General features: G+C 42.1%; 2 protein-coding genes across 2 annotated transcripts; one reads left to right on the top strand and one right to left on the bottom strand.

Moving 5' to 3' along the window:
- Positions 1-918: 918 nt before the first annotated feature.
- TPRKB (TP53RK binding protein) lies at positions 919-9136 on the bottom strand. Its single transcript, XM_006275970.3, has 4 exons — positions 8993-9136; positions 7722-7844; positions 3312-3488; positions 919-1038 (listed from the first exon to the last, which is right to left on the bottom strand). Exons 1-4 carry the CDS (start codon positions 9134-9136, stop codon positions 952-954), a joined length of 531 nt encoding a protein of 176 aa, XP_006276032.3. The 3' UTR covers positions 919-951.
- Positions 9117-13580, top strand: ALG10 (ALG10 alpha-1,2-glucosyltransferase). The gene is made up of 3 exons (XM_059725886.1): positions 9117-9356; positions 10499-10696; positions 12443-13580. Exons 1-3 carry the CDS (start codon positions 9192-9194, stop codon positions 13496-13498), a joined length of 1419 nt encoding a protein of 472 aa, XP_059581869.1. The 5' UTR covers positions 9117-9191; the 3' UTR covers positions 13499-13580.
- The last annotated feature ends 13003 nt before the right edge of the window (positions 13581-26583 follow it).

Raw genomic sequence — 26583 nt, 5'->3', positions numbered from 1 at the left:
ATTCAAAGCAACATAACGAGTAGAATACTGTGAGTTAAAGTATGAATTCTGCATGAATTAACAGAAGACAGTTAGTTTCTAACTACATACTATTCCAGTTTTGCTTCAGACAACATTTTGGAGGCAATAATCCTCCCAAACCATCTTTTTATTCTTTCAGTTTCTTCTGCTGCTTTCAACAACTGAAAAGAAAATTCTCCCTTCAAGTATATCTTTAACAGTTGTCTAAAAGATTGATTCATTTAAAATCTGCTGCCTACAGGTAAGAAGCCTAATTCCCTTAGGAAAGATGTGATTTATGGTGCAACCCAACATCGGTGTTGTCCATTGGCAAACATAGGTTACTTCCCCCTCAATGGCCTGATTGCTCTGAATCCCATTCTGGGCCATCTGTTCCTCCTCAAAGTGGCGAAGGGAACTTTGGTCATCAAGATCAGGACTATGGATTACATGTTATGAACCAGGTAACTAACAGGTGTTGTGACATTTGGTGTTGTCAAGTCAAGCCCCCTTTGCGAGCCAAGCAGGTCAAAATATCTCTATATCATTCAACGACATGTTTTATATCCAATGCAAAACATGTCATAGCAGTCACGAGGGATAAAAAATATGTGAGGATAGTAAAGCACTCTATAACAAAGTAATGTTTACCATCTCTTATAGATTTTGAAACTATGATTATCACCAGTTAAAGTTATGAGTAAAAATAATTACGTAAAATAAGTGGAAACAGTACAAACTGTGAGCAATCGACTTTGTTTAGTCTAGCAATTTATAAATCATATCTATGTCAGCCTCATACATTATATCATTGCTCCTCTTTCAAATTAAATAAAATATTGGAACAAAGTATTTAGTACTGACAGATTGTAAAACTAATGAGAACACTAACAAATAAGTGTTTTTGTAGTCTTAAAGTGTGATTTTGTTGCAATATTTATTGGTACATATTCATGAAATATCTTTTGTTGCCATTCTGCAAATGATACCATCCAGTAATGTACCAATTTTTTCTTCCTGTGGAGTAAGCTTGTACATCTGTAGAAACAAAATAAATAATTTGTAAATATTATGCAAAGAAAAATGTGTATACCTCCCCGCTTAAGCAATTAAATACCTATCAGATTTTATTTACATTTTTTTCCAGATTTTTGTCCCCCCATCACAAATTTAGGTTTTTTTCCTTCAAGCTGGACTCAGTGGAGACTGAGAAATTAAGGAAATGCTGAGTTTACAAAAATTAAGGGAGTAAAAATTGCAGAATTGTGAAGGTATAGGGCTTTTCACTGAATTATTTAAAACTGTAATTTTTGTTTCGGTTACTTCTATTTTAGTCTATTAATTAAACATTTTGGAAACTGAGGGTGAAATCTTGATACTGGCAAAATTCACATTTACTTAAAGGGCATAAGGATTCCACCTGGGATATCTGTCATGAATGTTTAACATTTCTGTCCTTCAATTAAGTGATACAGCGATCAATGCACATTTTAGGACCGGGACACGAGGCTGGTGCCGCCACCCCCCCCCCCCCCGACAGGGTTGGTGGCTTCTGCAGGTGCCCCCTACCCCCAGATTCAGTAGGCACCAGTCACTCATGATGCCCTGTGCTCCCTGCTCTCTACCACTGCTGACTTTGCTCCCACACTCAGAGGTTGCCCACACCACCTGTGACATGCTTGCTGCAGGCTGGCCACCCCTGCAGGAGAATAAAACTGCAGCAGTCATTGTACAGCCCTACACCAGCATTACCAGAATTGAATCCTGTGCAGAATTACCTGGGAAAAACTAGGGTAAAATTACACTGGTATGAGTGTCATGTCCATCCCTGTCCCAGGATAACAGATTGTTCAAGGCAAATAGACTGTTAACTGCTCCCATGCCACCTGGTGGCAGGTCACTGGAACAGTGCCTATGGTAGCTACTGGACACACCTATCCCCAGTTAGGTCTTCTGTCTGCTCAGGATATAGTTTATATCAGTGAATAAAACCAACATAAATTACACCAGTGTATGTGTCATGTGTCCAAGCCTAAAGAGACTTATAAAGAGCTCTCTGCCAACAGCAGAGAAGATAGATTTGGCATTCTTCTTATTATTATGGTTTTAAAAAAGTTAATTAATTAAAAAGGAGATGGGGGGGATTAAAAAAAGACTTTACGAACACCCAGGCCTTCTTTACAAGTCATAATAAAACAGGCAAAATCTTGGCTTCATAAAATCCTTTGCTAATCGCACTTAAACATGAAAATAGGGAGGGACCTACAGAAATCATGGTGAAAGTGTGCTGCACGGCAGCTCCTTTAATTTTGCTCTTTTTGCTGTGCCCCTTCCCCCCTCATCCCGCCCCAATCGGCTGAGGGACCCTGGTGGTCCTGTTGCACATTGGCTGAGGCAAAAACTGTGGTTTTAAATATGCCACAGTTTTTGCCTCCCAGCTGATCTCAGCAACAAGCAGCGGGGCTGCCAGGGCCCCTTGGCCAATCAGTGGCAGGAGGCAAAAATTGCGGCATATTTAAAACCACAGTTCTTGCCTCCCAGCCCTAGGGCTCCTCTGCCGATCAGTGGTGGGGGCAGTGTGTGGCATGCATGCAGAGAAAAGAGCAAGGAGCCACCATGCAGCACACTTCCGATGTAATTTAGGTAGGTCCCTAAAGAATAGGTTTGCAGCCATTATTTTAAACAGGCTTATTATAAGATAAAGGTTCCTGGCTACTGAATAACTATTTTATTATTTACCCAAGTCCCTATCTTTGTGTCTAGTACTCTACAACACACTTTAAATAAAGCAATAAAAACTTGTAATATATTATTGCACCCTATTTCTAAGGCACTTAGCAATAGCCTGCCAGTTCAACATTTCTATTTAAGAATTTTCATGGGGATTAGTCAAGTATTTAAGGTTAAAAATGGTGTAAATCTTTGCAGAATTGGGGTATTATTCTGAATTCCATGTTTTCCCTAGAGAAAACAGGAGGAATGGTATGCTATCATTATTGCAGATGGTATGCCAGCATTCTACTCTGGATCCAAAACTCCTGCTAAAGTCAGTGAGAATTTGGAATGCTACAAGATATACAGCTGTTGAAAAATGCTATTCCCTTAGTAGAAAACACTAGAAGAAACATACAGATAGTCAATTTACATAATATTTACATTTACAGTGATACAAACAAATGTTTAAAAAGTCACATTTATTAACCCCACAGATTTGGGAATCTGTAGAAGTCAATATGAATTTAATCATAAAATAAAATATGTTTTTCCCACAACCATGTTCACTATATTCCTAACAAAGGGACTTTACAAACCTTTTTAACTTTTGCTATATCTGTTATTTTGGTGAGTTCTGCTAAAGAAACCTGCTCGCCTTCTACTTGAGATATAATATCTTCCAGATTTATAGATTTTTCTTTGTCTTCAATCACAACAATGAGTACTTCAGTTTCACTGTCCGAAATACCAAATTTTTTCAGTGCATCTGAAATCTAAGAGGAAAAACACACACATTTTATCAGCCATTTTCAGGTAGTATGGAAGCAACTAACCAATATAATATTTTCAGTCACTGGACCAAATTTTCCAGTAGCAAAAACTGATCCAGTTACACATCCATGAAACAGTACACATTTACAGGAGCAGATAATGCAGTGCTTTGTTAACCTGGAAAGCCATTTTTTTTTCTTCCTAAGTCCTTTGAGTCCCAAGGATTTTAGCATAGTTCTCTGGGCAGGTATATATAACCAAAAATCTGAAGTATTACTTTTGTCTAAAGAGCACTGTTACATGGCTACTGTTTTGAATAGGTCAAGTGCTCTGTTTTTCTGTGTTTTTGTTTTATAGATACATGTTCTACAGTCATAGTGAATTGGATAAATGCAGGAGGCTAATGGTTGTGCCTTGTGAAACGATTCTTTTTTGCTTCCATGCTGAGAATAATTGTTTAACTCCTCACACAGCATGTACATCTACACCTGTGCTTTAACATGCATTAAAAATCACTAAAAACGTGTGCTTTCATTAATGCACGTTAAAATAAGCTTTTGCACATTAAACATTACTTAAAAACCATGTTCTTTAGCTAACACACATTAAGACAGGCTAATGATCATTTTCCTAGTACCTCACAAAGGAAAGCATTTTTACATGTGCTCGGGGGGGAGGTTGCTTTAATTAGAGCAACTCCGAGAGCTAATCTAATTAAAGTGCCTGGAGTGTCTCATGTATCAACATCCCTGTGCTTCAAAACGGTGGCAGGGGCACTTTATCTAAAGCTCATCAATGAGCTTTAGTTAAAGTGCCCCTGCTGGCACTCTGAAACTCGGGGACGCTGATACATGAGATACAGAGGCTGGCTGAAGCATGCTAATTACAATTAATCGAGTCAGCTCCAACGTGCTATAATTAGAGCAGCCTCCTGACTCCTGTACGGGCACCCAGAGATACTAGATTTAATAAGCATTAACTCAAGCATGCTAATGCACTTGTAGATGTGCCCAGAGTGTTTAGGGCTTAAGCCTGAGTTCCCAGACTATACCATATAGAAATCTGGGGCTGGAAAGGTCTTACCTCTTTAGAAGTAGCACAGAATTGTTGCAGAAGATAGTTAATTGTAATTATGTTCCTGTCCCTTAGGGCAGAAATAGGTGATTGCTTTTTCCGAAGCCAAAGGCTCCATCAATACATTCAAAGTATGAATTCACATTAGCTACCGAAGTTATGTCTTGAGGAACAGATTAACAAGCTTTTAGTTTCCCTGATTTCTGCAAGCCCCTTGGCTATCTGCATTACTGACCTTTTGAAATGCTAATAAAGCTGAGAATTAAAGATGTTTTTAGATGACTACAAATGGTAGGTATTAGCATAACAAATATAACTCTGGCTCCCTTATTTTGAGATTATCCATAGATTCACAAAATATTTGAAAATTCTGAATAATAAGCTAAGACAAACCATCACAACTCCCCAGTTTCAAATCATGTAGGTATGGCTTGAAGGGAGGTACTCTGGCATTGAGAGGCACAATCTTTTAGACTTATGGGCCAAATTCAGCTCATGCAGCCATGTCATTTGGCCTGAGATGCTCCTCTCCAGGGGCCCAGAATTTGGCAGTGGGGGAGTAGTAGAAAATAACACTACTGCTGCTTCTCCTCTTCCAAATTTCCAAGCTCCAGGGCTGGCCTGACTGGTTGGATTGGGCCCTGGTCAGGCCAGCTCTACACAGAGAAAACATGTCCCAGCCATGCCCACCCCATGCAGCTGGATTGGGCCGTGACTGAGTCAGCACTACACTCTGATCCACAGACTGGATCCAGCCCATGGACTGACCTGCTCCTAGTTACCCGGTCCACAAGGCAAAAAGGCTGAATACCAGTGATTTAGAACTTTTAGGAGCTTTAGAAAGAGCCAGACCTGAAGGTGGGCTGCCACAGCTTGCCTGCCCTGCACCCCCACCAGCCCTGGCCCGCAGTGCCACCAGTGTCTCCTGCTGGCAAATTCCTGCCAATGTCCTAGCTCCATTGGCTGGATGCAACTGTTTGGATGGTCTGATCTGGCGTACAGTCTGTAGGTTGAGTGGGGCTGGCCAGGTAAACTTTTGGTTACATAAATTACATAACCTTTTTTTTAAGCTTTTCATCCAAGAAATAAAATTACACTTTCCAATCTGTGCTAAGACGTCTCTTGTTCATTTGGGCCCAAAATTAGAGTATTTGTTACCCAATAATGCTTCAGTTATTTGGACAATTTTTGGATTTGCAAAGTTTGCAAGAAAAGGATTGCATATTCTTTTCCTACAGCCTATGTGAATCGATTTATTTTATTTTTGTAGAATGTTATCCTTACACTATACAAGGATAAAGGGTGTTCTAAGGATGCAAAATAAAGGAAGAGACAAAATCTACTTTTTGTATTATGATGGTTTTTAAAACTTTTAGCTGTTTTGTTGTGTTATGGCTAACTGCTTAATAAAATCTGAATTTACTTTGGTAAGTCATGTTCCCAACATCAGAACAAACCAAAACAGAGGCTTTTCACTTTTTCTTAGAGTTTATGAGTCTTATTATTAACATTAAGGCCTCAAGTTATTTTCAAACACTGACAGTAGTTTCCTCTGATGATGAAATGTCTCAGTAGTTTAATGCTCTTACAAGTGTAGCAAACGAATAAATATAGGCTGGAAAAGTATTCTACAGTTTTCATAGAGAACTGTTTTTAGTTTTTCTAAAGAAAAATGATTATAGAATTTGACTGCATAAAAAGAAAATCTGGGGAATCAACATTCCTGATTGTCATGGATGCGACAGAGAAGACAGCACAGCACTGGAAGGTAGGCATGCACTGAAGTGTAACCAGAGAAGTTTTACTATTTTAGCTGCCTTACTGGGGTGCTGGGGTCCAGGTGCACCAAAGTACTTAGGCGTCTTAAGTGGGATGCAGCTGGAATTCAAGCACCAAATTCCAAAAGTTAGATCCATAAAGCTCCCACATAACCTCTTCGGTGGTAAAAAGACCAAAGGCACCCAAGTTTTTACCATTAAAGCTCTGTAAGCACCAAGAGTTCTGCTAGACTGGCCTTGTGCCGAATTGCTGCCATTCTGGTAGGGCTCAACAGCTCAGTATTTATCTCACTCTTTAAGTCCATTTAAGACAGTGATTCTCAACCAAGGGACCATGGCAGCAGCACCTTCTGAAGGATGCCCAAGGTGTGAGGAGGAAAGCAGATAAGCGCAAACTCAGGTGTTTCCCTACCTAGCTGACCCCCCACCCCAGTTGCCCACCTCCTCTGCAAAGTAGTAAGCACTGTAATATATATTAGTTTTGAAACTGAGTGCCACTCAATTCACACAAGTTATGGAGGGGTGCCTTGAGTCCAAAAAGATTGAGAACCACTGATTTAGGATCTACAAACTAGGTGTTCATTTGCATAAATCCACCAGCAGGCCCAATCTGGTAGACCTGTTTAGCTAACACACAGAGACACCACACAACACAGCAGCCACTGCCATTTGCATTTAAAAACATGGCAATAAAAAGAGATGTCCACCTCTTATGTAATAGCCCAATAGTATGAATACTTAAGTAGAAAGTAAGAAATCCAGGTTCAATATGGATTTTTTGAATTCCATTGCCAGATTTCTAAACCCCCCTAAATCATTGTATAAAACAGTGGTGCTCAATCTCTCTGGTCCTGCAGACTGGATCCTGCTCATGGGCCCAGTTTATGACTCGAATCCAGTGTGTTTATGACTCGAATCTACTCAGTGTGGGGTTGGTGTGCCAGGTACATATGCAGGGATGATTTGGCTGTGGTGTGACCCTGCACACCACTCTGAATCCATGTGTTGGATCCAGCTGCAGAGCAACCATCCACTGGTGCAATCTGGGATATGAGGCTATGTCATGTGGGCAGCAGGGCTCCTCATGGGTTTGGAAGCATGGTGGTAGGGGAGCAGTAACAGCATTAATTACGGTGGCTCTGGAAGCAATTAACATTGCTCCCTCAGATTTCCAGAACCTGCAGAAGCCCCACAGGCCAGAGGGCATGGCTCTGTGAGCTGGAGGTTGAGCACCACTAGCATGGTTCACAACTCATGGAGAACTTAGTTACCCAACACTGGCCACGGAATTTCATTTGGAATCCAGGTGCCTGAAAGAAAGGTAATTAGTCCCTGTGGGTTTTGGCACCCGGTGACAGATGTATTTGCTTAGCAAAGTCTTACATTGTTGTTTGGGGAGAGGTTGAAAATAATTTCTGCATAAAGACTTCTGGTCTTCATTTTACCAATCCTGTGGAGGTGAACTGCTTTATTTGCTGCCACAAGTATCTGAAATGGATCAACAATCTGTGGAACAGAACAGCAGAAAAAGATTATTTAAATAATACAATTTTGAATTAGGTAGAAACACTTTTTTTTTTTCTTCATTACTTCTTGATCTCCTACCTACCCTAAATTCTGAAAGCCTTATTCTGAATGGACAACACATTGTCCCACTTAAGTCACTGGTATGGCTCAGTGGGCATGTCTACAAGAGACGCTCTATTGTGCAGCAGACAAATGTTGCGCAGTAAAGCATCACCATCTACAGGGGCATGGCAATTAGGATGCAGTAGACTAATTGATTGTGCTGCTGGACAGTCCCACGAGATACAAGTGGCATCTGGCAGTGCAGTAAATTACTGCACTTAAACACATGTCTAGACTGTGATGTTGGGATTAGTTTACTCCAGCTCAAATTGAGCTAGAGCAGGGACGGGTAATTTTTTTGGGCGGAGGGCTGCTTATTGAGTTTTGGCAAGCCATTGAGGGCCGCATGGCAGGCAGACGGGGCAGATAAATATTAATTTTCTAAATTTTTTAGGGGTCCCGCAGGCCGGATAGAATGGGCTGGCGGGCCGCATCCAGCCCACGGGCCGCATTTTGCCCAAGATAAAGTATATTCAGTTGCATTAACTGAATGTGTAGATGTGCCCCCAGTGAGAAAACAGCTTAAATAAGGATGGAGTACATGCTTCCATAGCAAACAATGTAAATTAGGTTAATCCAGCAGCAGAGCCCCACGGTTCCTTCATGAACTCCTATTTCTCTCCCATAAAATGAGCCAGAAGGTCAGGTAGGACGTTGAAAATATTTACGGACTGAAATAAGAGCAAAGGGCCCAGACATGAGACGGACATGAAAACCGTTCAAAATGACGTTTTTTAAAAACGCGACTCATTCAAGACACTGCTGGCCACAGCATGGATCAACGTCAAAGGGTTTACGGCCTGCTCTGGCCAGGCGGGCCCCCGTGCTGGCGCGAAGACCAAGTGGCCCACACAGCCAGCCCGACCCACATCGATGCCAGGCAGCGCTGCTCCGTCCTGCTGCCCAGGGGCTGGACGGTCCCGGCTGTGCGCAGGAGGGAGGGAGGGAGGCCGCCCGGCCCGGCGGGGGGAAGGGGCAGGGCCTGGCCCCGGGGCTCGGCAGTGCGGCGGGCGGGCGGGGCTCACCAGGGCCGGGCTGAGCAGCGCGGCCGCCACCGAGCCCTGCAGGGCCGCGCCCCGGAGCGCCGCCGCGTTGCGGACGTGTCGGAAGAGGGCCAGGGCCACGCCGCACCCGGGGAATAGCTCCAGCTCCTGCCGGTGCGCCGCCATCGTGGGCCCGGCCCACCTCGGGGAAGCGGATCCGCCCTCGCCCCGCCCCGCCGCCATGGAGCGGGCCGAGCGCTTCGGCCTGTGGGCCGCGCTGAGCGGAGCCCTGCTGCTCTCGTGCCTGCTCTTCGCCGCCATCAACCGCCGGCAGCGCGAGCCCTACATGGATGAGACCTTCCACGTCCCCCAGGCCCGGGCCTACTGCGCCGCCCGCTTCCGCCAGGTGCGCCCGGCCCGGCCCGGCCCGGCCCCTCGGCCCTGCCGCCGCCGCCGCCGCCGCCGCCTGCCCCGGGGGTGGGACGCGGGCGCCGCGCACTGCTCTGGGAGATGCGTCGGTACAACGCGAGCGTGTGCGCCACGTGTGTACAGCGCGGGCACCGCGGGCGTGTGTGCATGTGCGCTGTGCATATGTGTACTGTGTGGGGGCACTACGTGTGCATGCTTGGTGTAGGTAGGTGTGTGTGTGTGTGTGCACACCTCATGTGTATTTGGTAAGTTTCTGAGCATGCTGTATGTGGGCACACACACACCTGTGCACCACATATACGTGTGTGCACTCTATCTATCTACACCTCCCCCCATGAACTACATATACGTGTGCACTATATGTATATCTGTACTACATATACATGTGTGCACTATATATATATCCATCTACACCCCCTGTGAACTACATATATGTGTGTGCGCTCTATCTATTGACACCCCCCCGTGCACTACATACACGTGTGCACTGTCTATATATATCTATCTACACCCCCCCCCATGCACTACATATTTGTGTGTGCACTAATATATATATATAGGCACCGTATATGCACACACGATATATGTGGGAATTATTTGTGCATGCGTACTATACATATTTGTGCTATGTGTGCACGCACTACGTGTGCATGTTACATGTGCTTATATCAGTGTTTCCCAACCTTTTATCAGCCCAAGGGCACACTTACATTAATACAGATTTGCTGTGTCACACCTGTTAAGGCATTCCCCATCCTCATACCTAGTGTAGCTCAGTGCCACGGCAGAGTTTCGTGACACACCTGTTCATTTCTGATGGCACACTTTTGTGCCACAGCACACTGGTTGGGAAACACTGGCTTATACCTGTATGTGCCATACCTGTATGTATGTTCATGTGAGCAACACATTTAAGTGTGTGACCTGCACAGTGGGAGCGTATTCCTTGTGTACAGGTAGGGTGGTTTATGATATATAAAGCTTGTTTGGAGCAAATGATTTTCTATATGCATCTCAATGAAGCTAGAGACTTAGGTTTCTTAAGCTTTTCTTGTTTATATCTGGTGTGGTTTCATACTTTCCAACTCCTTTAACCCCCGTATCTTTTTCATTTTGAAGTGGGACCCTATGATCACTACATTACCTGGCTTATACCTGGTGTCTGTTGGAATAGTGAAGCCTGCAGCATGGCTCTTTGGATGGTCTGGAAGCGTAGTGTGCTCGACAGGAATGCTCAGGTTTATTAACCTCCTTTTCAGTGTTGGCAACTTCTACTTGCTGTATTTGCTTTTGAGCAAGATCCATCAGAAAAACAAGGTACAGTCTAAATCCTTTACACTTGAGCTAGGGAAGTTATGTACAATAATGCAGACAGCTTTAAAAATAGCCTAGGCCCTTAGTTTATGTTGCAAGGAGTTTGAATTATCATCAGCTTTATCCAGATACAGATACTTGAATCATACTGCCAGTTCACATTGCTGTGATGATCTATGTCTTTTTCTTTAAACACAGATTTTTCTGCTTTCCTTAAAGCTTGTTCCTGAAAAGATTGGCATTTGTGTTTAACTTTATACACATGGATAGTCCCACTGAAATTAATTCAGTGATTCTCAATTAGGGTACCGCAATATCCTTCTACAGTGGTGCACAATAATGGTACTCTTAGGTTTGCACATACCTACACACAGTTCACAAGACAAACCCACAGATTTCACATAGGAATCTAGAGCATCAAAAACGTTCTTAGTGCCATGGTCTTTATGAGGTCTTTGCAGCAGAAGCATTGCTTTATTATTTTTCTGTAGTTAAAGAAATGAGGGAAAGCTAAGAGCTGGCATTTTCCACTGTGTGTCTTGAATCTGAAATGATTGAGAACCACTGTGTTAAGGGGACTGCTTATGTGCACAAAGTTAATAGTCATAGATTGTATAATGTGAAGGGACCATCATCTAGTCTGAATTGCATGGGACAGGCCTGCATAAAACCCTTCACTTGTAGCTGAGCAGAATGTTTTTGGAAAGATATCTAAAGGAAACTATCACAGATCAGAAACCAAACTAACCCTTTATGGTTCAGGTTCAGTGGAGGCTATAGTAACTGTTTTTTTGTGGACTGATGCATTCTGGGATGTGAGAAGGAGCTGAAATTAGAGGATATGAATTAAGACTGCTTGCAGATGTGGAAAAACCCCCAAAAATGGCACTTTAAACTCAGTGTGCTCCTGCACCAAGCGCAGCACATGGCCTGAAGAGGCAGCGTGTTAGTTGCACCCAGCTTTCCCAATGTCTGTAGAGAGCGGGCTCTTTTAGTGGGGCTTTTTTGGAGCTTTTATCTAGTAGCTGATTGAATTGGCTTTAGCTAAAAGTGCCAAAAAACCCAGCCGAAGCACCCGATTTCTACAGACGCTGCAGAGCCGGGTCAAAGTAACGCACTGCTGCTTCCAGTAGAGCACGTGTTTTTTGAGTTTTTTAATCCTCCCCAAACAGTTGAAAATTATGTGGGTTTTTTTGTTTTGTTTTGTTTTGTTTTGTTTTTTAATAATTGAATGCTGTCCCCTGAGCCTTGATGGTGGCAGCTTTTGTGGTTCTGTTGTGAAAATGCTAAGATATTTGAGTGGTCCTACTGAGTTCACAGTGTGCCTGTATGTGTATAGTGAATGCATAGTGAATTCAGTGGGACCACTCAGATATACACAGTGAATCCAAGGGAACCACTCTACATTATTTGAGTATTTTCAGCAGCAGAACCACAATAGTCATTATATAGAGACCTGAAATATTGATGTTATGTTAATGTCATTTTGTTTTTTGTGCAGTTCACTTTTAATTCAGCACCAATAGTGTGCAATCTTCTGATCCTTCTCCTATTTCATTGTTTTGTGCTCTGTATTAGCATAGCAGAATGCAAGGTATGCACTGTTACAATAAAAAGCGGAATCAAAGAGCACAAGAAATGTTATTTTATGGTACTAAAACTCTAAAGAATAGACTGTTTGACTGCTGGTGTGTTTTGTTCTTCAATAGAAGTAATACTACTAATTTTGTTTTCCCCTCCCTTCTCTAGGCTGTGTCTGGTTTCCAGAGAATATTATCTACATTAACTCTTGCAATATTTCCTACCCTTTATTTTTTTACATTCCTTTATTATACAGACACAGGATCAACATTTTTTACTCTTTTTTCATATTTGATGTGCCTTTATGGTAACCATAAAACTTCAGCCCTGCTTGGGTTTTGTGGCTTTATGTTTCGTCAGACAAATATTGTATGGACTATTTTCTGTGGGGGAAGTGTTGTTGCAGAAAGGCTAAATGAAGCATGGAAGACTGAACTGATGAAAAAGAAAGAAGAAAAGTTTTCATCTACGAAAGAATCATTTTCAGAAATAATCAGAATACTACAGTTCCTTATTAAGTACATCATATCCTTTAAAAACCTTGTTGCACTTGTAGTTTTGATTTGGCCATATATCCTTTCAGTAAGTGCATTTTTTACTTTTGTGGTCATCAATGGAGGAATAGTTGTTGGAGACAGGAGTAATCATGAAGCCTGCTTGCATTTCCCTCAGCTGTTCTACTTTTTCTCCTTTACCCTCTTTTTTTCCTTTCCTTACTTAATAACTCCTTGTAAAATTGGAAATTTCCTTCAGTCATTACGAAAGCACCCAATGCACTATGGTATACTAATTGCCATTTCTTTATTCCTGGTCTGGAAATTTACCTATGTTCATAAGTATCTGCTTGCAGATAACAGGCATTACACGTTCTATATATGGAGAAAAATCTTTCAAAGACATGAATTTGTGAAATATGTATTAGTTCCAGTCTACATATTTGCTGGGTGGAGTTTTACTGATTCGCTGAAATCAAAATCCATTTTCTGGAACTTAGTATTTTTTGTATGTTTGTCTGCTGTCACAGTTCCTCAGAAGCTGTTGGAATTTCGTTACTTCATTTTGCCATTTTTAATATATAGGCTAAATATTCCTTTTCCACCTCTTTCTGGGCAGCTTCTTGAGTTTGCTTTATATGTTGTTGTTAATGCAGTAACTTTACATCTCTTTTTGAACAAAACATTCCAATGGCCAAATAGTGAAGAAATCCAGAGGTTTATGTGGTGATTTTGTGTATCTTTGTATTCCTAGAAAGAACAAATTCTCTGCCTTTTCTGCAATGAATAGGGTCAGTAGGCCCTGAAATTAAGTGTGTGTTTCTCTGTGATTATTTTCCCCCTTTTGGGGTGGAGGAAGTGTAATGTGTTGGATGCTTAAATTCTTGCAACTCTATGTGAGATCGGATCTGTTTTTCATATGACCAAGTATTAACCAAATTTAAGAGGTTCTGGAATAAATAAAAACAACATCAGGAAAAATTCAAAAGGTAAAACCAAATATTCTACAAATACTGTGAAATGAGAGATATGTTTACAGGCATATGTCATTTTAATACTGTTATTTTTTTAGTAAATATGTATACAACTCACCTTTCCAAGGAGTTGCCAAAGCAAAAAGGGTCTGCTCCTAACCCCAAGCAAAAAGGTAATGCACAACAGTACTTGTAAAATGTTGAAGTAAAGGTAAAATTCTTATGACCACAGGAGTGGAAGGGAACACTTGGGTCATTGAACCTGCTGTAGGCACCTGTGTATTGCATGTTAATCCAGAAGGGTTTGGATAGTGGAACATATACTGTAAGCATATTGAAGCTTCAAAAGAGAGGGGATAAATGGGGAAGAAACTTGAAATAGGAAAAGCCATTACAATAACCTTACTTAATCTTTTATACAAGTTGCAGAGTTCTTTATTGCCTAGATCAGTAATTCTCAACGGGGGTGCTGCAACAAAAACTTTTTTACTGTCCAAATCCCCAGGGTCTGGAATAGATTCCCCCTAGAGGTGGTGCAGGCACCTACTCTGGATTCCTTTAAGAAACACTTGGATGCCTATCTTGTTGGGATCAGGAGGCTGAACCCGATGTGAGGTCCCTTCCAGCCCTAATGTCTATGAAATCTATGAAGAACCAGCCAGGGTCCTGCGATGTCAGTACCACTTCTACTGTGGTTTCCACACACCTGTTTTCAGGAGGCTTGTTAGAGCGTAAATAAGAAGTGACTGCAGGAGAAACTCACATCTACTGTCATGCCAGACCAGGCGCAGTCAGGCCTGGAGACACTTGGGGATTGAGGTGTCACCCAGGGTCAGGAGGAGTGAGCAACCAGATCATGTGCATTCAGGTCAGGAGTGACAAGTCAGGTCAGGAAGCCAAGAGATCAAGCAGAAAGTGGAGTTGGAGAGCAAGCCGGAGAGAATGGCAAAGGAGTGTGGGATCAGGTTGAGCCCTGTTGCCTAATCACTTCCTGTTCCTGTGCAGCTGCTCTGCAGTAATTGGAGGTTCAGCCAAAGCAAGAGGTAAAGACGAGATGAACACCACTAGGACTTGGGGACAGAAATTACACACAAACTAGTATAAGTGATCGGAAACCGGTTCAAATGTGTAACACAACAGAAGTCCACTACATATAAACTGCATTCAAAATGGACAAAACTGATTTAAGATAAACCTGGATGGATGCAGTATCAGACTTAACTGATTTAGGTTAAATTGGTTTATTGAATTTCTGTCCCATATCCCCTCCAGCTTTGAGTTAACTCACAGTCCCCCAGAATCCCAGGATGCTTTGTACCTCCCCTGCAAAACCACCTCTTGCAAGGTGGATGTGTTAGCCTTGGCTCAAGCTGTCTGCTCCAGTTGAGCAGGGAGGCATACTCTAGTGTCTCCTGGCTTCTGGCCTGAGCCACTGCAGGCATGTTGCTACATTTCTGGAATCAAAGGTGAATATCTGTTCACTTGCCTATTGGTTCAATCTCCATAGTTTAAACTAACCTTTGAAGAGTGAATCAATTCAGCCTCAGGCTTTTTGACTGCCTGTACTTAGCCTAGGTGATTGGTTTAACTTGTTCATATCTGTATTGACCAGATAAGTCCATCATTTGCTGAAACAGGGATCCAGGTTTTCAGTTCACCATGGAAAAATGTGATAAAACCCGGACATTTTTCCGCTTGCAGCCTGGCAGAGTTCCAGCCTGCAAGGGGCTGGGGGGAGTGGAAGAAGGGTGATCAGCTGGAGGCACCATGTGCATGTGCACATGTCACACGCACATGTCTACTAGGCAGCCTGGAGAGCAGCTCCCTGCGTTTAAATCTGATGGGGGGGGGGAGGGGGGGGTGCAGAATTGAGGCTCTCATAGGGAGGGAGGGAGTTGGGTGGGGTTGGGGCTGAGACAGCTGCCAAGCTGGAGTGGTGCATGGGGCTTGGGGCCTGGAGCTGGAATCTGTGGTCTCAGGGCCCAGACAGGGAGCAGGACAGGGCTGTAGGTGGCTTGTATGGGAAGGGGGGGGGGCAGTTCCTCATCAGTGCGCACTCCCAAGGAGGGCATGGGGGGCACAGCCACAGCTGGACCCACATCAAGGTGAGTGAAGGGGGCAGGGGGAGCTCTTGATTTTTGATGATAAAAATCCCAAAATCAGGCACCAAAATGTATACGTATTTAGAAGTTATTATAGTGATTGAGGCAGTGTTAGGCTTCGAAATTGCTTTACAATTGTAAATATATCAATAAAATATTGTGTGCAACTGATACTTATATGTATAGTGGCGTTTCATTTTAATCATGGAAAAATGCGCATTTTGGGTTTTTTAAACCAGAGAATTTGTGATTTATATGCCTTTTTAATCAGAATTTGTGTTTTTTTTTTAAACTGAGGAAACCAGGATCCCTGCTGTGAAGAATTCATGGCAAAGTTAAAAAATATTGATAAATTGTCTTGTAATGAGTCTGTTGCTGTGCCAGGATATATGCGGGAAGTGGAGGGCCAGCGGAGGGCCAGCCTTTGTGTGATAGGGAGTGGATGGAGGGTTAGGCCCTGTGGAGGCTTCAGGCCATCCTGGATCAGTTGGGGCAAACAGCTGTGGGGTGGCAAGCTGGGTTAAGCAGGTGTGTTAAATTGGCTGAGGCAGGCAGTGAGGCTGCTTCTGTAGCTTTTCCCAGTTTGGCTCCAATGTGCCTTCTGTATATGGAGGCATGTGGGGCAGATCTACTTGGTGGCAGTGGCATTTATCTCTAGACTCCTTTTGCCATCCGGTCAAACTGCCCTACATGCCAGGAGGCATATTGGAGCTGAACCAGGAAGACCTACAGCAGAAGTGGTGTGTCTGCCTGCATAAGGTAATGCATGCAGGTGTGGCTTTCTTCTCAGTCCCTTGCTTTTCAGCTCGGCTCCAGTGTGCCTCCTGAAAAAAAGAAATATGGGGCAGTTCCACTTGATCTGCATGCCTCTGTTTCCAGGAGACACTCTGCAGGGTTGGACCAGAAAGGGCTGCGGCAAGAGTGCTTGTACTCCTGCCACATCCACTTCCCAGTCTGGCTCTGGAGGAGGTGCATGGTACAGTTCCACCTGGCCATGTCAGCAGTGGCAGTGTGGTGAATATAATATAATAATCAATTAAGGATGTTATAATAATTATAATGCTTATGTTATAATATTCATACTATGTTAGTTTTTTTAATAGAGTGCCTACTGTGTTAACTACTATGTATTTTAAATAGAGTGCTGTTGAATTTTCTAAACTCAAGGCACCCTTTCAAAGCTTTTCAAAAGTGGAGAGCCACCAGTTTAGACTAAAGCAGTGTTTCTCAACCTATGGGTCACAACCAAAAGTAGGTTGCAAAACTATTTGAAAAGGTTGCATACAATCACAGAAAAACATCACAGAAAGCTTGGGTTTCCCCTTGAAGGTTGGCAGCGTTCCAACTTGCAAGGGGTTGCTTAGGGTTGAGGGAGTGGGATGCAGGGGGCACCAGATGTGTGTGTGTACACATGCATGTGGCAACCAGGCAGGGTGGAGAGCAGCTCCCTGCAGGTAAGTCTGTAGGGCAGGGAGGGGCACAGATGACGCATTGTGGGGGGTGCAAAGGACAGGTGATGTGTCAAGGAGTGAGGGGGCACATACCCCCTCCACAGATTTGTGCAGGCATGGGTCTGCAGCCTGGCTGGACCAGCATGGGTAGGAGCTGCCTCTAGCCCAGCGGGTGGGTTTCAGTGCAGGAGGGTGGAGTAGGGCAGTGAGACTGGTTGCCAGCAGCTGGGCCATGGTGGCAGGGTAGAGCCACAGCCCAACGCGCAAGCAGCTGGCCATGGGAGGTAAGGGCAGCGTGGCCCCCCCCTGCAGCTGTTACTCCTTGTGCTGCTGGTGGCACAGCTGGCATGGGGTTCATGGTGGCGGCAGCGGCGGCAAATAGTCTCACTGCCCTACTCCAACCTCCTGCACTGGGATCCACCTGCTGGGCTGTGGAGGTGGCTCCTGTCTGTGTTGGTCCAGCCAGGCTGCAGTCCTGTACCCACACAAACTGCGGAGCACATGCCTCCCTATGCTTCACACCCATCCACCTCTAAGACCACACACTGGGAGGCTGGGGGCAGAGGGCAGTGGCCTGTGAGCGGGGGGCACCAGCAGGGCTAGAGAGTGTGGGGCTGTGGGTCTGGAGTGAGTGGCATTGTCAGGGCCAGGGGGCTGTGGGTTGGTACTGGTCATTGATGTTTACAAATGGGTCCTGGTACTAAAAAGGTTGAGAACCACTGGACTAAAGCACATATTTCAAAAGATATTGAACTCACCTCTAGTACCAAGAGCTAAGAGAAGCTTTTCATCTTCATGGCAACCTCTGCTCCATGCTCCCATCATGACTAGAGAACATCATCTCGCCTTGAGGCTAGTTTCTCACTGGATCTTGTCACACAGTGGGTGCATCTACAAGTGCATGTTAATGGAAAGCAATAAACTCCAGCGTGAGTTTATTGCTCCTTGATGCTGCGTTTACATATGCTCCTGGTTGTGCTGGGTTGGAGCAGCCCCAGCTGGCAGAGGGCTGAGGGGGTCAGCCTGCCAGCCCAGGGCAGCTCCAGCTCGGGTCAGCATGCTACAAAGAAGCTGGGTGGGGTATGAGGGTGCTTCAGTGCAGGGCTAGCTGGCAGGTAGCCCCCTCACTGAAGCAGCCTCCTGCCGCAGCCAGCCCAGACAGTGTCTACATGTGCACTGCTGTACGTGAAAACTCTGCAGTAGGATAGTACTTGTATTTACAAATACTCACCTGCTGCAGAGTTTACTAGTTTTCTGTGGCCTAATAGGGCTCCACATGTAGACATCGAGACATTTACTGGGGAGCTAATTTGGGGGGCTAATTAGGCAACAGTTAACATCTTGTGCAGACATGTCCAGGGTCAGGAAACATGCTCCCCATGCCATTAGACCCTTCCTGTATCTGTAAGGAGCCACACGCAGCAATACAGCCTTCTTTCAACTCTTTCTTGCAGATGCCAACAAACTGAGCATTGCAACGCCTTGTAATGTGAACTATAGTTTCCAATTTAAGGATCACCTGTCATATAATCTCTTCTTTGAAGTTATACAGCTCTAACTTGCAACAGAGTGTATTCCTTGCACCCGCTGCTCTCTCTGGAAGGCCATTCTAGAACTGTGCTCCTTCAATGGTTTGAAACATGCTTTTCATTTGCAGCCTAATTTTTTGGTGACCAGCTTATATCCATATGAACTTGGACCAGTGTTTCCCATTAATATATATTTTTTCTGCCTCCTAAATATTTGAAGTCCTAAAAGTATTGATGAATTTTCTCTCTAAAATTTGCTCTAATTTTCTCATATATCAACCATATGCATCTTGTTTTGAGAAGACAGAATGAATCAAAAAAAGAAAAGGTTTTCCCAGAGTCATGAATCATGACTGAAAGCTGACTGCATGGAGCAAATCACTCCCTTCTAGCCAGCTTGTAGGCAGCTTTAGCCAAAAGTTACTGCCAAATTGGCGGTGGCTGTGAGAGGGTTAAAACTGGATGACTGCTTCTGATGGATGCTGTCCAGAGAGAAGCAGAGGCACAGAGGCAGCTGTTACAGCATCTCCATCCTTCCATTCCAACACAAAAGTCAGCTACCCTGCTTAAGACATGCACCCAAATATTGGAGGCCTAATTTTTGGAGAAAGATGCTTGTGTCATGGTAGTGAATACAGCAGTTGTATCCCCTCACTCTTAATTCGTCATAGGATAGGATTTCCATTCTGCTAATCATTCTAGTACCTCTTTCAGTTTAAATTATCCTGATTTAAACATAGGTAGTCAGAACTGCACACATTGTTTTAAATAAGGTTTTAAATGCTTTGCACAATGGCATTAATATGTCCCTATTTCTATTTAAGATACCTTTCTTGACACATCCTAAAATCTCATTAGCTATTTTTTCCCACAGCCATATCACACTGGCAGCTCATCATCCTGTGGTCAGTCAGTATTTCTAGATCCCTCTCCACCTTCCATGGTCACCAGTTGATGAGCTCCCACTCCATAGCATAAGTTCAAGTATTAGTTTCAAAGTGTATGACTTTTTCATTGGAGATCAGCACAAATAAAACTTCAGTTATGTTTGCTAATTAATTGATAGGCACTTCGATTTCACATTTTAATTTATGTTTTTTTTTAAGTCTTTCAGCAGTTAATACTCTTATAACTGTTGGATAATGTTTATAAAACAATAGAAGTGAGCAGGATAAGACATTCCATCCAAGCATGTTAGAGATTGGGGCAAAATCTTCTGTCCATTGAAACATTACATTTTAAAAAACACCTACATACTAAGGAATTTGAGTGAGAATTTGCTCCTAGGAGCCTATGGTCTGTTTTCCAGTGCAACTCAGGCATTTAAGTCACTAAGGTGTTTTGAAATTTGTATCACAAATCAATGTTTATAAAATACAATGCAGCCTTTGCGCATGTACCTTCTTTTAAAGGAATGAACATCATTGTACAACAAGATAAACTACATTTTATAGCGTGACCTGTTAAAAGGGGAGCAATTTTGTGCACCAGATTAAAACATATCTTTGCATAGTGGAACCAAGCATAATTGACACTCTTTAAAATAATAGGTTGTTTAAGACCCAAAGTTATATGTTTAATAGGCTTGTACTGAAGTGAGGTGTGAGAGCACTTTCAAGTAGAAGCGATTGTTTCAAATATCTTTGTTAGTTATACTGTCTAATTGTTCTTTTAAAAATATTTTATATATATACATTGTATAGAAGTAAAATGTATGTTTGTACAAAGGTGCAAATGCATCTGCACATACAGATATATTTTAAAAATTGTGTATTATCTTTGAATCAGAAAATGTGATTTTTCCTATCAGTAAATTACTTCAACTAGATTTCAGAGCATTCTTTGGTTCTTCATTCTCTAGTCGTTCATTAGTTTTGTATACACAATACTGTATACAAAAATGGTGTGGAGCGAGGGGTGTCCCTGCTCTCTTTTGTTCTGTAATTGAAATATTGCATTCAGATCTGTACCCGCAGCAGGTGCTATTCCAGTAGTTCTGCAGAGGAATTCTCTCTCAGAAAGTTGAGAGCTGTGTTGTTGCTGACCTACAGCTGTACAGTTATTTCTCAGCTATGAAAACCATAGATCAGTGTTCTCTGGCTCAGAATCCCATCCATGTACTTATATCAGACTTGCACGGCTGACTCAGATTCTCACCCACCACTGTCTTCCACAACCCTGCTTCTCTTAAGGAGAGCGGACAGCCACTTTTCAGTGAGTAATTTCTTTGTGTATTTCATTTAAAGCACACCCCTGCTTCCTGCTTGTTTTTGTGTCCTGCCTCCGATAACAGTGACTTATTGTTAATCTGTATATAGTGCCTGAATTGGAGAGCCCGCTCATTTTTTCATAGTTGGCTCTGTCACGTTGAAATTGTAACAGAAGCACGTGCTGGACTACATTTGAAGTGCCACCACTCATCATTGTTTCTGAGCCCAGCCCATGTTGTTATCTAAGCACCATGATTTCAGTGCAACAGAAAAGTGTCCTGTGACTATTCTCTTTTATATGCTTTTTAACTAAAACAATAAATAAACTTTTAGGCTATGGGTCTATGTATGTCAGTTTTTGAAATGCAAGTTTATGACCCCACCTTCATTTTAGTGTATGAACGACTGGAAGGGCGTGTCCAGATGAGTGCACGTGTGGTTGCATCGCTGCAGACCTGTCCATGGCGCTGCAAACTGCATGTGCCACGCATGCAGGCAATTGCTGCACTGCTGATTTGCAGCATGGTGGGGGTTTTTTGACACCGTGAGAACCTGGTGTCAAGAAAACGTGGCAGAAACATGGTGGGGTGGTGCATATGGCTATAGTGTGCACTGCCTGAAATGAGCTTGGCTGGCTCCAGCTGCTGGCCAGGCTCCATGCGCCCAGCTCGCTACTGCTGGAGTCCCAGGAGGACCCCAGGTAAGGCTTCTGGGGCCAGCCCAGGTGCTGGCCCCAACCTCCCCAGCCCCACACGGGGGCAACTTGCCTTGCACCAGAGTGCATGTGCACTGGCATTCCCCAGGGACAAGTAGCAGTGGCACAGCTATGTGCTGCTGCTGTTTGCCCCTGGGGAAGTGCATGTGCGTGCTCGTTTGGACATGCCCGAAAGGTTCAGATGGGTTTTCCAGGAGTTTTTGTTTAGAATTCTGACCTCTATTACTGATTGAGCTTTTTTGCCTTGTAGGGGAGTAGGTATTTCCTTGACTGGATGAAAAAGAGTGCTTGTATTTAAATAATCCACAGGCATTTTTATGTTTTGTCTAGCACGTGTATTGATGCTGTCCTTTCTGAATGTCTTTCTGGATTGTCCACCTTCTAAAGATAAGGATTGCTCTTGTGCTCTCTTCTTATCCTTACCTAAGTGAGTTCAGCAGTGTCTCAACTGGAAATTTTGCACAAGGAAACAAAATGCAAATGCCCCCTAACATTAATCCCCGGACCATCACAGCTACAACATCACTGTAACACTACCTTCAGGTTAAAACATCATGCTTTTCTTTTAAGCCCTGCCTGTTAGGGAAGGATCCTGGAAAACAAGTAGTTAATGAATGATTTGTACACAGGTGCTTAGGAACTTAAAAAAACCCTGAAATTTATAAACTGACATACCTCAGGATTTTAACAACAGAAATTACAATGGAATGCATTAATTCTGAATTAATTCTACTGAGGGTTACTACTGTTGTCCTCAGTATATTTCACTAACTTAAAAACAGAACTGTATTGAAATGCTTATTTTTCATTTAAAAAAACATTTATTTTCCCTAACCAATCACTGTTCTTTCAAATAATCTGATATTTCCAAGCAAAGAATCTTTAATAATCCTTGTGCATTAGTAAAATACAACAACACACGAAATGAGAAAAAGACATAATTGCTTTGCTGTTGCAGACTATCTTAATATATTTTCACATGCTGAAGAACTAAAGGGTCTTTTAAATGTTATTCAACATTGACCCAAGTAAAGAATTTAGAAAAAAAGATGCAGTGTTATTTTAGCAATACTGCCTGTTTCAAAATAAAAGGTGGCTGTAGCCCCACTATTGTTATTTGAGGAAAGTTCTCAAAGTAATTTACACACTATTTAGAATTTATGCAGCTATCACTAACAGTGGTTTTGTTTTAATCCACTTCTAGGAATCATGTTATATCATTTTAAAGATCTGGGAAAAGGAGTTTGTGTTTGGGAAATTCTTAATTTTTGCCCATCACTCCTAACAGATTTCTATACTGAAACAGTTTTTTATTCCAGCCTCTAATTTTAAGAGCCCAGAGAGAAGGAACAGCTTCTCAGCTGATGTGTAGATTATCATAGTTTCATTGGTTTTACAGGTGCTATGCCAGTTTTATACCAGCTGAGGATCTGTCCCAGAGTATCTTGTAGATTAAATAATTTTCTGTAGAATTATAAAACCAAACTATTGTACCCGTTTGCAATGATTATCCATTTTAAAATGGTTTTGTCATGCTAATTCCACTAATGTGACAGCATTTTTGTCTAAAAATAGATATTTTAGATTGATTTTTTTCTTCAATAGAAAAGTGGAAGATAGAAAAAATTCTGTCAGACAGTAGAAAAGTATATGGAGAAGCAACATACATCTGAGCATTTATAGCTGCTTCTGTTGTATTTATGTACAAGAGAAAAAATCAAGTATGTGGATTCTTTTGGTGCCACAATGTACATAAGTCATTTATTATAAGGTACGTCTTTTAGAAGTGCTTTATTATAAGATAGAGAAAAATCACAAATAGTTTAAACAAAATCAGCAGCAGTGTGCAGCAAATGGATGCTGATGGCAATACAAGCAGTTTTTCAATCGGAAAACAAAGTGAATTCCTTTGACAGCAAGATAGGGCTAATATTATAGGTTAAAGTTTATTTTCTGTTACCTAAAAGTACCAGAAAAGAGTCTTACCTGTTGTCTTATTCCTCTTTAATTCTTTGACAACACTTTAATGTTGGTAAGTAACATGCATTTTAATTCTGAAAATAAAACCTATTATAAAGATCTACATTTGTAAAACCCTCTTGCCATGGGAATATGCTAGCAAAGTTTGAGAGCAAATTGTTCACAAGATGGCAGACTTGAGCCATTTCTTTAAAAAACCCCAGATGTTTAATATTTGCAGTTGCAGTATCATTCTTTGTATCCTTAGCTTAAGTTCTGAGAATTAAAGTATTTAAAGTTGACTCAGATCATTGTGTACGTTCTTAGCAATTTGTTTAGCAGCAATATTTGTATATTTAATTTATCTTTTATGTTTAGGATTTTAAAAGTCATTAATTTTACTTACTGTTTTTAAAAGTACTTTTTTAATTTCAATAAGATTTGATGTTCTTATTTCTGTGATCTCTTTTAATACTTGATATTAGGAAAACAAAAATAAAGCCTGAGACTATACTGTTGAACTAATGTACGTACTTTATGTAGTGCACTGATATCTTTCTAAAATATTTATTGTTTTTTTAGTTGGATTATGCGCTTTCAAAAATAAATACTCAGAGTAGTTTGCCATAATGGGCATTTAAAAATCACCCAGCTTTTTTATACTTGATACATTTAGAACCAGGAAATAATTTCCTGTCGTCTCTCTAGCTCTTGTGTTATATTACCAACCTTAGTAACTTTTTCTTTAAAAGTTTTGGCTCCCTAATGAATCTTTATTTTGCTAATATGCACACTTTTTATTTGCAGCTCAGTGACATTTATGATGATTGCCTACAGAATGTCCCTAGTATGAGTATGTGAGAGCTAGGTCAAGATAGTTGGTTTGGCTCGAGTCCTTCCTTGCTAGCAATAAAAAGCATTCCTCTGTAATGCATGAATGATTGCCCATCCAGGCATATTGACATTTTATATCTAGATAAAATGCCTGTGGATGTTGTTTTCTTCATTGGATGTTATGCTCAGTCCCACAATGTGCTGAACACTTTGGATGTGCTTTGGCTTGAGGGAAGAGTTGAGTTGTGCCTTGCAGAAACAGAAACTAGGAGGAGAGAAATTTTCACGAGAGAAAGATTATTTTAATCTCATCACAACTGAAATGAGAAGTGCCATGAGAAGTGCAGTAGGAGGGGGGTACTCCATGTTGAATTGTGGACACCGCCTCCCACTGGTTAGGTCAGATAAATAGCCAGGTTGGGATTGGTGTCAATTTTACAGTATATGGGAGAGAACTGACACTATTTGGAAAGGGAACAGCTCCTGGGATGGTTAAAGCATGGTTATTTGTGAGGCTCATTTTGCTATGTCTCTGGTTTCTAATAGTTTACCACAGGGGTGCTCAAGCCATGTTGCTCAGGCCAAATCTGGCTCAAAGAGCCATTGCATCCAGCCAGCAGGGCTCCTTATTGATCAGAAAATATGATGTCAGAGGAACAGTGCTTATTAATATTGCCATCCCTTTCCAACTGCCAAATTTCCAAGTGCCACATGGGGAATTCCCAAACCCCAGGCCATGCCTCCTCCCTCCTGCAGAATTGGGTTGGAGCTGGGCCATGCCCCCTCTGCCTGCATAGCTGGATTGGGTCTGGGCTTCTCCTAACCCCTTTCTGCAGTGGCTAGATTGGACCCACTGGCTGGTGGATGGGCCAGGCACTGCCCATATGGCCTGCAGGGTATAGAGTTTTAGCACCACTTGTTCACCAGATTTTTAGTCTTTGTATAGCTATGGCTGTGTGAATATGGAGTTTGCCTCTTCATTTTCAAAAAAAAAGTAATGTTGTAATTTAACTTGCAACTACTGTGGGCATGTTTTTATAAAGAAAAAAAAAGTGTTAAAAAATAAAGGGCCCGTTAAAAAAATATTTTGCCATGTGCTTTTTTATTTCTAGCATTTTAAATAAACCTTCTATTTGAAGGTTTTTATCATTCTTGGTATTGTTGCAACATATGTTTGATTCAAATTATAGTGATCTCATATTAACAGTAGTGTATACATCTTTTAAAAAACATAATCATAAATATTTTCACTCTGTAGCTACCTTTTGATGTGGTCTAATAAACTTCAGTTTTCCACGTCTTCCTATCAGCTCTCCTAAATATACTGCCATAGAAATAATTGTTGAATCTCTATAAAAGGAATGTTGTTTTGGTTATCATCATTCACTGTGTCTTTACTTTGGGGGCAGTGGTTGACATGGGTCACTGTACACAAGTCATGCCATGTTTTCCTGGTTTCTAATCCGGTCTTTCAAACTAAGCAGTATCTGGCTAAATCAATCATTAGATGAGAGGTTTCAAAAGAATACACAAGGGAACCATCTTAGGATGTTTATTGATTTCAGAGGCAACACTGCTGTCTGAGTCAGTACTGAACAAATGCCACAACATGGTTAAGGAGTAGCAATAAGCATAAACCCCACTCATGGCTAACTGAAATTTGTATTCTTTATACCCAATTCCTCCTATAGCTTGTTGGATACAGTATTCTTCACTGCCTGCTCTAAGCTATTAAGCATTCTTAAATCTCTGATATGTTTTATCCCAAAGATGTCTATGTTTCATTAGTATTATTTATTGCAGTAGCGCCCTAAGACTCCGATTGGGGCAGACCCAATTTGCTAATTACTGAACAAATGGAGATGGAGATAGTTCCTTCCTTGAGCACTTACACAATGTCATTTCAAACAAGATGCAGCAATTGTAATCATGGAGGTGGGAAGGAAAGACCAGAAAAAGGCAAGATCGTGCAATTGTAAAAGTAGCCTTGGGAAGGCATATTATTCCAGACACGGTACTAGCAGGCTTTTGTTTTAGGTCT

This window comes from Alligator mississippiensis, chromosome 4 (assembly GCF_030867095.1).
Source record: "Alligator mississippiensis isolate rAllMis1 chromosome 4, rAllMis1, whole genome shotgun sequence".
Lineage (NCBI taxonomy): Eukaryota > Metazoa > Chordata > Crocodylia > Alligatoridae > Alligator > Alligator mississippiensis.
This window is presented reverse-complemented; position numbering and strand designations above follow the sequence as displayed.

What these genes read in the sequence shown, in the direction of transcription:
- TPRKB (XM_006275970.3), bottom strand. Translation starts at nt 9,136, where the DNA reads ATGGCGGCGCACCGGCAGGAGCTGGAGCTATTCCCCGGGTGCGGCGTG. An exon ending in ACCTCTCCCCAAACAACAAT is followed by an intron (nt 3,489 to 7,721) that starts GTAAGACTTTGC and finishes TTTTCCTCTTAG; the next exon opens with ATTTCAGATGCACTGAAAAA. An exon ending in ATATAGCAAAAGTTAAAAAG is followed by an intron (nt 1,039 to 3,311) that starts GTTTGTAAAGTC and finishes TTGTTTCTACAG; the next exon opens with ATGTACAAGCTTACTCCACA.
- ALG10 (XM_059725886.1), top strand. Translation starts at nt 9,192, where the DNA reads ATGGAGCGGGCCGAGCGCTTCGGCCTGTGGGCCGCGCTGAGCGGAGCC. An exon ending in GCGCCGCCCGCTTCCGCCAG is followed by an intron (nt 9,357 to 10,498) that starts GTGCGCCCGGCC and finishes TTCATTTTGAAG; the next exon opens with TGGGACCCTATGATCACTAC. An exon ending in AGATCCATCAGAAAAACAAG is followed by an intron (nt 10,697 to 12,442) that starts GTACAGTCTAAA and finishes TCCCTTCTCTAG; the next exon opens with GCTGTGTCTGGTTTCCAGAG.